Raw genomic sequence first — 12,061 nt, forward strand, 5'->3', positions numbered from 1 at the left:
ATTTCTTTAGCTTGACACAAAGCTTATCTTTTTAAAACTTCATTTCAAAGGTTTTTTTAAATTTTTCTTTTTTTGGAATGTGGCTTACATACTTGTCCCCTTTAAACTGTCCATCTTTTGCATTTGATTGGCTTAACATACTTACAGTAATATATATTTACTCTATTCACAAATCCATTTTTCCTCTTTAACATTTTAGCTTTTGTCTTCCAAATTTACACTATTACCAGCTAATGAGTTATATAATTTGAGTGCCATGTGCCATGGCTCATGCCTGTAATCCCAGAACTTTAGGAGGCTGAGGTGGGAGGATAACTTGAGGCCAAGAGTTTGGGACAACCTGGGCAAAATAGACTCTAAAACATTTTTTTGAAGCCAGGCATGGTAGGGTGTGCCTGTAGTCCTAGCTACCCAGGAGGCTGTGGCTTGAGGATCCCTTGGGCCTAGGATTTTGAGGTTGCAATGAGTGATGATCATGCCATGTACTCCAGCCTAGATGATAGAGCAAGACCCTGTCTCTAAAATAAATAAATATATAAAATAATACAATTGGACAAGTTTTAAAGTACCATACAGTACTCTTCCTTTGCCAATGGAATTTTCTTTTGTTCTGATTCAACTCTGTGTGCTTATATAACCCAGTCTTATGGACCATCAGACACCTCTCTTCAGCCCCTTGTCAAAGTTAAAAAGGCTTGTCAATTATAGTTCAAAGGTAGAAAAAACAATGGAAGTTAGAAGGAGGGAGAGCCAAGGTAGAAGGTGGATATATGGCTGTGGCAAAGAACATGATAGATGCTGAGGCCTCCAGAAGAAGGAGTACTAAGGTAAAGTATATACAATTGAATGCTTCCTCTTTTGTAAGTAGAATTCCTTATTTGCTCTGCCCAGATCAGACAGGCCTTGATCCAGCTGCTTAAAGTACCATCTCTTAAAATAACTTGAGGCAGGCTCATCTACTTCATGACTTAAAGACAAAAATGCACTAATTGAAAATCACTAAATCGACATTATGAAAATAAATAGTATAAATTTTATGAACTACTAATTAAGATAAATACTCCTACCCATTACACATTCAAAACTGGTATGGTTTTAACTACAGTGAAAACCATTCTCACACTGAAGTACAGCATCATTATAAACCCTTGGCAATGGTGAGTGTCTTTTGTTCTTTTGTCACCTTGATTTTTTTTGTACATCTCCTGGCAGTTCACATTTGACAGGGCTCTGTGCTGGTCCATAGACTGCAGGCTACCTTATAAAATCAGTATCTTTATATTTATTGCAGAGTTTTTAATCATTCTGCCTGTGGTTGTTCCATGTGCTGTCTTGATAGTACAGAAAACACTCAAACTATATTTCCCCTCTCTGTTTCTAGTCTATATTGATAATTGCATGGATTCTTTTGAATGTTAGAGATGGGACTTTCCTTCAATTTTGAAAAAAATGCATTATAATGCAGTCTGCAAAAATGTTTACAAAGTGGTGATTCCCTACAAAAATCCTATTGTAGCTGTCATAACAAGTGATTTTTAGACTTGTAAGTAAAATGTCTGAGGATAATTTTACTTGGATGAGTCTTTCTATTATTCAGAAACCTGTCCTTCCATGGTCATTGCCCAGTTATGACTCTTATACTCTCCCCTGGCTGCAAGAAGTGTGCTCTAATTCATTCATTCTCTTTGCTGCCTTACTGAAGGCATTGAATTAGATGGCACATGTACTGAAGTGAGGGGGTGGGACACTGGAACAAAGATTTTCACAGAAACAGGCAGAGCCAGGGTTCTAGCTCTGGCCATGGTACTATCAAGCTGCATGACCCTGGGGCCTTTCAAGGTCTTCAAGCTCTTCAGTGTAAGACAAATGACTTTGAGCAAATGAACCATCAGGTTTCTTCAGCTCTAACCCCTTGTTCCCATGAATATGGCAAAAGGAAGCGGAATGTCCTCACACCTGTCATGAGTTGGAACACATTTGCTAATAGTTTCATTCATTCAACACGTATATGTTAAGCATGTACTGTACCAGGCACTCTTCTAGGCATTGGCCATACAAAGATGGAAAAAAAGGATAAAAATTGCTGCCATGTGGAGCTTATATTCTATTATTAATAATAGCTGACATTTATTTTAGTGTTGTCTATGTGTCAGGCACTTTACATGACTAACACAGGTAAGCCTCATAGCCCATTTTACAGATGAGGAAACTGAGGCACATGAAGTTAGGTAACTTGCCCTAAGTCTCATAGCTATAAGTGATAAGGTGAAAATGTGAACCTCAGCTGCAGTGGGCCTGTAGAGCTAGCCAGCTGTCAACCATTCCTGCTCACTACCTTCCAAGGTGAGCCTGGGTTGTATGTGCAAGTTGTTTATTAGGTAACCATTTATAAGCCAGCTCTATTGTACTATGGTACCAACGATGACAGTTTACCTGTAAATGTATTTCACAAAAGAAGTTTCACAAAATTTGTGAAATGTTAGGGAAGACTTGGAAAATGCTATGAAAGAGGTTGGTACTGGGAAAGAGGCTATGGCACTGGGAATGCTTCCTGGTGCACAGTAAATGTCCAGTACAAATTAGCTCTATTGTTCTTACTTTGGACTTTCTAACCACGTGTGTGTGTGTGTGGTCTCTAGTCTGAACTTCTAATTATTCTTCTCTTATTTGATGCTAATTATACCCATCCTTCTCGCTTACCCTAAATAATTAAGTGAGATGAGCTGTGGCACACTAAAAACGACAGTAGTAACATCTGTTACATCTGAAAATGGCCTGAATTCATGTGCCTGTTTTCATTTAATCTACACAATGGCCTTATGAAGTGGGTATTTTTATTTCCTATTTATGGACATGGAAATGGATCAGAGAGGTCAGGAAAACTGCCCAACCAGGAAAGCAGCAGTGTTGGCACTGAAGCTTGGTCTGTTTGGCTCTAGAGCCAAAGTTCTCCTACAACATGCTACCTCTTCTCAACGTGTGTAATGGTTGCTAGCAGTATTGTTATTCGTAGGTATAAATGTTGCCTATATGGTAATTATTTTTTCATTGTCAATTTAGCCAACATTACTCACAATTTGAAATATCATTAAGAGGCCTAGTTTAATAGTTAAGACAATGCCAGTAGAATAAATAGACATGAAACAAGATGGAGTTGACCTCTCTAGCTCAGAGAATCTTCTGGCTCCTCTGAACAGCTGGCCAAGGAGCAATATTTTGGCAGCAAAATACAATCACATGACCAATGTTTTTGGCCAGATGAAATGAGCCAGATGGAAGCCCATGAAGCAAAACCCAGGAGGGGGCAGAAGCAGACAACATAAAATCACAGATTCATCTTCTTTGTTCTTAAATATAAAAATACTTTTGTCTTGATGCTTTTGCTTAGCACTCCTTTAAACCAACATCAGTTAGGTTAGAGGACAGTTTAGATATTATTTAATAAGTTATATTTTAATTGATTACTAAGCCCTATTCTATAACAAATTACATTGTGTTCTGTCTTCAGGTAAAGATTCAGAGTTAAGTAGAGGAAGATAGTACATCTATTAGAATCACACCTCTTATTATGGAATTTTTCCTTGTGTGTTGATAATAGGATCTGGTCAGGAAACTGGAGGTGGGAGAGTGACTAGGAGTCCTGGTTCTAACACAGACTTCTAGAATTCGTACCTGTGAAAGTTTCTTAAACTTGCTCTGCCTGGTTTCCTCATTTGTAAGATAATGGTAATGCTAGATCTACTTCCTGAGGCTGCTTTGGAGGATGACATGCATGAGCTGACGCATGCATGGCACTGGGAACACTCCCTGGTGCACAGTAAGCATCCAGTACAAATTAGCTCTGTTGTTCTTACTTTGGACTTTCTAACCACGTTTGTGTGTGTGGTCTCTAGTACCTGAACCTCCAATTCTTCTTCTCTTATTTGATACTAATTGTACCTATCCTTTTCACTTACCCTAAAAAATTAAGTGAGATGAGCTGCGGCACACTAAAAACAACAGTTGTCACATCTGAAAAGCTTTGAAAACGAAAAATTGCTATGTAACAGGAGGTATTCTTGGGGCACACAGAAAGTTACATCCCAGTGTACTGATTCACTGGTGGCACTCACTCCCTTTCTAAGATGTGGGTTCAAGACAGCATTTTCTAATGGGAATTCTGCAGTTTGATTGGACAATCACTGATGCTACCAGTTAGGTTTTGGTAGTAGCAAAGAGTAGTGATGAGACCACACTCTCCTATGATCCCTGTTCATATCTGCTACTGTGCAATTTCCAGATCAAAGTTACAGATTTGATCTTTACTTCCTAAGAATACAGGGGACAATTTAGGAATAACTAGATCTTCTTATTTGGGCAAATATTGCTTTATTTTTTCATAGCCCAGATACCATTTGTACTTTTGTTTATTGATCTGATTGTTATTCCTCCTTCCTTCTACTGTTCAGTCTATGTCACATTAAACACATTTACTCATTAGCCCTTCTGTATGAGGTACAAGCATGCGCATATGTATTTAATTAATCACCTGTTTGGCAATTCTGCTAAAATTCTGGGAAGGAAAAGATGTTGAAACAATTGGCAAATATGAGTTCTGGAGATTTTCTGAGAATTTCTATTCCATGACCCCTATTAGTATAAAGGGCAAGAAAACTAGAAGACACTTTGTTTCTTGCCTGTGGAACGCTAAGGAATAATCTCTGCCCTACATTCAAATGTACCCCGAGTGACTTTCTCTTCTATTTGCATAGTACCTACCCCATACTCATTGTGTAAAATGTTCCTTTTAACATCCCTTTTTAAGATAGAAAGCACAAAGTGTTTGTGATTTGTTCTCTCTGGAAGACAGAACCATCTCAAGAAGAGTAATTTTCTATTTAAAGTTTCCTTGAACACTACTGTAGTTTTAAACAATAATATTTTCAAAAATACAAAATTTCCTAGTGATCTCTTACTGGAGTTGTCAGGGTCCACAGGCTGGGTAAACCTTTGCTCCTTGATTCTTTCTTTACTTCCCAGATCATTTTTCCACAATGTTTTCTAGGTACTATATTTAAACAACCAATATAAACTTATCCACATTATTTTCTCAAATTTAACATGAGCACATTATTCACTTTCTTCTCTATAATACATGGGAGGGGCGTTGCTCTAAAATAATTAGGTAAATCTTTAAACACGTGTGCCGGAACCTAGACAGACAAATCAGCACCTCACCCTCAAAAATAATACTCAGCTTTGTAAGCAGTGCCCTAATGCTAACACCGATCCCATTACTGAAAACATGGTTGGCACTGTCTTCTGGATTCACAGAGAAAAAGTCGTTTCCTTATTATGTAATGCTCTGCTTTCTCTCTTTTTCTCTTTGTCTTCCTCCCTCCTCTTTCCATGACCCTGCTCCACTCCTCTCTCCCTTTCCTTCCCTCTCCCTTTTCTTTCCCCTTTCAATCTCTCTTTCTGCCTCAAATCAAACTTAGTTTAATAAGCTATATATTAATCATTTTTGTTTTTTTAGTAAAATGTATTTTACCCACAGCTGAAAAACTTTCAAATCTATTTTGAGCATTGTAAAACTGTTTAAGATTGTACTTCTCGGGAGTCAGCACTCATCAAATGTATATGATTTGCTATTATTTTAACAAATCAGACATGAATTGAATTTCATATCTTATAGACTTGGCTTTCCTTTAGCCTGAATGTTACCTGTGAGTAAAAGCCACGCCAAAGAAAAATATTTCAGCATAAAGCTGAGTGTACCCCCAGTATCATGCATTATTATCCATTTGATAGCCAAAGAAAAATGACACTACGATAGGCACATTTGAAGGTTTTACAAGATATAAAATATTGCTCATAAAAATCTCATGTGAGAGAAATTCAATGAAGAAATGTTGTTTAATGTCCAGTTCTTTCAGTTGCTTCAATAATGGGATCATATCCAAAGCCTCTTAAAGGTCAAGATAAGCTTAAGTTACTTTCAGGGTTTAAGGATCTTGTATATATTTTTTAAAATTAAGAAATGCATTAACAAGCCTGTAATATTATGAGATGTTTTACATGTTTACATCAAACAGTTTAACACCTTTAATTCCAAGAATGCTATGCAATAAATGCTATTTTAACTCCAAGAATGCTATGCAAGAATGCTATGCTATGTTCTTCAGAAGATAATTATAGCATTTAACTGTGTGTGCACATGTGCCTGTGTATGGTATGTATATGTGGTGTGTACATGTGGTATGTGTGTGTGTGTGTGTATACATATGTGTATATATATGTGTGTATATATATATTTAGTGACTCATGGTGCATTTGAGGTATTATGGAATAATAAAAATTTCAAGTTATATGATAAATACCTTTTTTTCATTATTGTCAGTATATTACTATGGCTGAATGCATAATCTCCTTGAATGGGTGAGGGACCTCCAGAAATGTGAGAGCCGGTGGCCATCTGCCTTCCTATCTCCCTAACCCTTCCATTCAATTCAATTTATGATAGATATGATCATATCAAGTTGTTTATGCTAATAAAGCATTATGGGGTGATGTCAAATAAGAGAGGGTAACAGGATACTTTATCAAATACGCACTATTGGCATTCTTGCTGTCTATAAGGAAGCTTCTAACCTCAAAGAGTCTGCGGTCCAACTGGAAAAATAACTAGAACCTCCAAACGGTGAAAACGGCACATATAAATGATTAAATTAATTAGTATGTGGGAAACTGTATATTCAAACTGAGAGGAAATAAAGGAGGGACTAAGCCTCTCAAGCTTCCAAAGGAAACTGCCTCATGATGGATATTTGAGATGCCATCCTCACCTCTTAAACTTGTTACAAATGAAACTTGTTAAAATTACAGATGTGAGGGATTCAAATACATGAAAAAGTCATCCTTAGCTGCTAATGCTTGTATTTTGGAAAGGGCCAGAACTTGACCAAAGGAACCTTGATAAAAATATATTTATCATATAGCTATATATATATCATACAACACCTCAAATAAATATATCTTTGCCAAACTGAGAAGGCCAGGTTTGTAATATATTTGCAAATTACACAGTAGAGCATAAACTCTGCATTTCTTAAGATTTCTCAAATTCTTTAGTTCATCAAGCTATTGCTTTTACTTAATCCAGCAGTTGGAGATTTATGATATTAAGGAGCTTGCTATCAGATCTCAGTGATGAAGAGAGCCTAGAGGCCACCATATATTGGAAATATGCACAGTAATGTTAACAAATCTTTGATGTTAAGTTCTGAATGTACAATTTAGCACATAATAAGCATGAGAATCACATTAGACAGAATGCAAAGCACATAGTAGGCATACAATTTCTAATGTTCAACCAAATTTCACAGCTGTAACAAACTAACATAACAACAAATAAATCGTTATTTTATTTTGAAATAAAAATAAATGGAGTTACTACCTACACCTTTAGCTGACAAATTATATTTATCTGTTGCCAAAGTTTACTTATGCATTGTTATGACAAATTTTATGATTTTATTTCTCTGATTTTATAGTTCCCTAAAAAATTACAAAGATATTATTTTCTTTACTGTCTAAAGCAAATAAATAATTCTCATGAATTATTTTAATTCAAACTTTGAATGTTTTATATGCAGGCAAATCAGAACACATTTTAATCCAGAGTTAATGCATATTTCTACATAGGCCTGGCAGCTTCCAGATGTGTTACATTTGGTCTAAATAAGAAAGACTTTATATCCAAAATTTTGCAAACAATTTCACTTCTATTTACTATTGATTAAATAAATAGCTTTCAGTGCTATAGACTGTAATTAATCAGAAACAAAAAAGCTCTTCTGTATAAACAATAATAATAAAGAATAATCAATCTTTTCTTTATAAACACCTGGAATACTCAAAATGAAAAAGGAAATCCAAGATTTTTTTTTAAGTGTCTTTTTTCCAGTTATTTGGTTAAAATAAGCTATTTTTGTTGCAAAACAGTCATTGACAGTTTAGTTGGGTCATGAGGTTAAGATTTTTAATATGATTTTCAGAAATAAAAGATTATTAAAATATTTAGTTTGAATTCATGGCATCTAATTCTGCTGGACAAGATTAAAACTGAATTACTACCTGGAACATAACATTAGTTTCCATTTTTTCATGTGAATGTGCCCTGAAACACTCGTGAACAACAATGTAGTGTTTTTGTTGTTGGTTAGTCAAGCAAGAACCCATCCCTAACATTTACAGTTGACTATATTAAGCCACTAGACAAGTTAATACACTCTTTTCTAGGTGGCAGTAATATGAATGCTTTGCTAAGTTTGCCATTTAACTCTTGTAATTAGCTTTTAAAGTCGGTCAACTTCCTTCTGCTTCTGGAGGTACCTACATATTCCCATTTCAAGGTTTACATCATCTTCTTGGCTCTTATTTTATATATTGTTAACTTAACCAGCACTAGGAGTTAGAAGGTCAACACACGGCAAAAGCTTATTTGCAAGGGGCCTAAGGCAGTTAAACAATTCTTTCCAGCTACAAAAGGAAAAGAGCAATACCTGTAGGACTTTGAGAAACGCAATCTTGATTTGGCTCTTGGAGATGGTCCTGGCACTGTGGCTCCCAGAGGATCCCAAACAAAAGCCATTTGTAAGGACAATGCCAAGATCCACAGGAACCACGGGAAGTCAGAGCTGGTGCCGGGCCCTGGGGCCCTGAGGCCTCGCACAGAGCAGGAGGCACTTGTAGCTGAGTGAGGGCATTTCCTTTGTGCGGTGGTATGCCGGTATGCGCTGACAGAGAGGTGGCAGGCTGGCTGAGGCAGGGTTGGAAGGGATAGCCAGGACTTCCTGCTGCATGACACTTGGCCTTTGCGACAGAGCTTGCTTCACTCAGGCCTTATCTCATAATTAACGTGAGAAACACTCCCTCGAAAATTTGTTTTTAAATATAGCCCTGATAAAACAGCATAGTCACATGCCACTCCTGAAAAGCACAACACACACACACACACACACACACACACACATGCACACGTGCACACACAATAAAAAGTGTGATTGAAGTGGGTAAACCTTTATATCAGTGTGAACTTTAAAAAAAGTAAACGTGAGGGCTTTGTTAAAAATTTTTAAAAAGTAAATACTTGCCTATGACTGGGGCATCTAACAAAGATCACTAAATTTTACACAGCTAACTGCCAACTATAATTTTCCTTATTTCAACTTCTCTTAAAAACAGAGATGGATATAATTCTTAGCAAACCTTCCACAGGAGGTAAACAGGATTTAGTCATCTTGAAAATACCAGTGCCTCTCTGCAAGCCAGTGTGAGAAAAAAACAGGCAGATCACTTTCAGAGCTTTTGGCAGCTTCTCCCTCAAGGAGATGCTGCGTCACCTTAGAGAGTGAATTACGATGCATGACTTTGACAACAAAGATCAATTATCTTGTCCATTTTCTATTCCCTAGAAACATTTCTTAACTCTTATAAATCCCTTAAAACAACTTTCTTTCAGATTAAATAAATGATGAAAGCCAAATAGAAGCCTTCATATGTTTTATGAGTCCAGGACATTTTGAGAAAGCATCTATTTCAAGATACTGTACCCAAGGAGTCAAAGGACCCTAGTGCCGTCATCGGTCCTCACCACTGAGTGGTATTCAATGTTAACAATGCAGCATAATTTCATCAGTCCCTGTCGAAACACTGCCCCGCCGGTGACCTCAACTGTAAACCAAGGCAGAGCTCCACTTCTCCAGGATAAGATTAGAGAGGCTGAAGTGCCCAAGAGTGAATTTAACCCTCTCTGAACTGGACAAAACTGACCAAGAGTTGAGCTTGGTGAACATCACCATATCTGCAAATTTTGAGACCTCTAAAGCTCAATCTGTCTCTTGTACACCAAGAGAGTCTTAAATATTTATATAATTTCAGTAAAACCTCAAGGCATTAAACATTATGCTTATTTTCACAACAGCATCCAGAACACCAGGGGTTCTTAACAATGCTACAGGTTTCCTATCAGCTTTGGAGATGAGTAATAGAAAACGTTTTTACAGTTTCACGTCTTTCTTATCAGACACATGAGCTCAAAGAGAGTGGGTGAGTGAGAACTGCCCCTAACAGCAGCAACCTTGGAGGAGCAGAGAGTTCAAAAATAAACAAAACACATTCTCTCTGAATCATCTTGCAATATTGTAATGCTTCACAAACTGTCTTTTTGCTTTTGTATAAAGATCCAAATTGCACGTGGGCAAAACAGATGGCCACTTTCCTGGTGTTCTCAAAGGACTGAAAAGGTGCTTATACCGATGCCAATCTGCTCTTCTGGTGTACAAAATGGCACTATTGCCATTTCATTCTTTCATACTATTTAATTTCCATTTTGGGCAGCTCTTAGGAAATGCACACATTCCTGGCAAAGTTAGCACTGAGCTGAACAACTTGGTGCTTAGTACACTGTCTTCATCTGAGACTAAAGAAAGACAGTCTAAGAGAACGAGTGATCTGCGTAAAGATGGGAGGAGTCCCTAACAGCTGGTGGGGTGGGGTGGCTTGGTGTGAAAGGGAGGGGGAGGGAGGCCACAAAGACAAGCAGGAAAGCAGAAGGGATGTTGCTGGAAAAGAGACTTCTTTCACCCTCCAGGCAACACAAAGCTCTCATTTTGTCCGGTGGTGTTTAAAATTTTGTAGGTGAAACAGCATCACTGATTTCTAATAAAATCTTCAGTCTATGTATACAACTTTGGAAGCAGAAAAATATTTTCATTGTTAACCCAATTTTACTGATAGCAAGATAAACCCTATCTTTCTATTCAGGATAAAGCCAGCAGTATACATCTTCACAAATAATTAACTGCCTTTGCTTACCAATTTATATTTTTAAAAGAATGTTCTATTAATGGATATCTAATTGATAAGCTATAAAGACATACAAATAATCTAGAATGAATCTGCTAGGGAATGTCCAACTTTCTCTAAAAATGTACAAGGAAGGAGAACCAATCTTGTCTTTTTCATTATCGTCAAAAACATTTTTCCTTCTTTTCCCCCCTGCTTCGTAAAAGCAGACATCCAGAAAAGTTAAACAAGATAAAAACAATGGAACTATAAATGTGAAATTATGAACAGGAAAATTGAAACTCTGGTTCGTTTTCCTAGTGTGAAATCAGTTACAGACACAAGAAGTGTCCGCCAATTTTAATGTTATTTTTTCTTAAATAATTACTTACCGCCTCCTTTTCATTTCTTCCTCACAGTTACACATAATCCCTCGTAGGTTACCAGACCTCAGCAAGGTCACAGAAATAAGCTACTTATTTCTGAGATTAATCATGAGCAAAATTAAGCCTTAATTTCAAATATAAATATAATTTTTTTGAAGAACTGGCTAATACTTCATAAACATGAGAATTTAGACATCTGGAAAAAATAAGGAATTGAATATAATGTTTTTCTAGGATAGATCTTTACTATCATTTATATTACAACAAGCTGTTTATAATTTTTACTTCATGAGAATCAAAGAGTAGAAAAGGAAAAAGAAGACATCTTTTGAACATTCTAATTACTGTCATTTATTAAGTGTTTATTTTTCCAGATGAATTTTAGTAAAAGCATGATTGAATAGCAAGGAGAGATGTTCCATCCCTGAAACAAATTATTATATTTACAAGTTGTGCAAACTAATTTTATATGTCCCAGGGAAAACCAGATTCTAAAATCTAAACATTGCTCTCATCCAATCGTTACCCACCTAAGCTCTAACCCCCCTAAAATATCAGCAAAATGCCCATCTCCTGCCAATAACAGCTCTTATGTTCTGCAGAACTCTAAATAAGGCATCTTTTTTTGCCTCTTGAATATTTCTGGGATTTTGGTTCCAAGACTTCAGATGTTACAAATGGCAAATTGGGTTTGAACGTTTGACACAGAAATTTCCTTTATAGGAGACAGCTACTATGAATAAAAGTGAAACTCCCAAATTTGAAAGTGGGATAATTTAAACACAATTCACATCGGCATTCAATTACTTACACATCAAGTCTCTAGTTAACAGGCATACGGAGGAGAC

The 12,061-nt window shown here is 36.6% G+C and overlaps 1 protein-coding gene across 9 annotated transcripts in view; it reads right to left on the bottom strand.

Moving 5' to 3' along the window:
• PDE4D (phosphodiesterase 4D) overlaps positions 1-12,061 on the bottom strand; it is a 1,389,427-nt gene that overhangs the window by 387,899 nt on the left and 989,467 nt on the right. Inside the window, exon 1 of one of the 9 annotated variants that reach the window (XM_064375995.1) lies at positions 12,025-12,045. The exons of 6 other annotated variants lie outside the window; for them this stretch is intronic. Coding sequence is in view for 2 of the 3 variants with exons in the window: in XM_012457274.3 (XP_012312697.1) it covers positions 8,544-8,632 (89 nt within the window). In the remaining variant the exon portion in view is untranslated. Of the gene's footprint in view, positions 1-8,543; positions 8,821-11,219; positions 11,282-12,024; positions 12,046-12,061 lie in introns of those variants that run through there. 2 more of the 9 variants (XM_012457272.2, XM_012457274.3) reach the window with 2 other exon arrangements.

This window comes from Aotus nancymaae, unplaced genomic scaffold (genome assembly GCF_030222135.1).
Source record: "Aotus nancymaae isolate 86718 unplaced genomic scaffold, 86718_ANA_hifiasm-v0.15.2.pri h1tg000014l, whole genome shotgun sequence".
Taxonomy (NCBI): Eukaryota; Metazoa; Chordata; class Mammalia; order Primates; family Aotidae; genus Aotus; species Aotus nancymaae.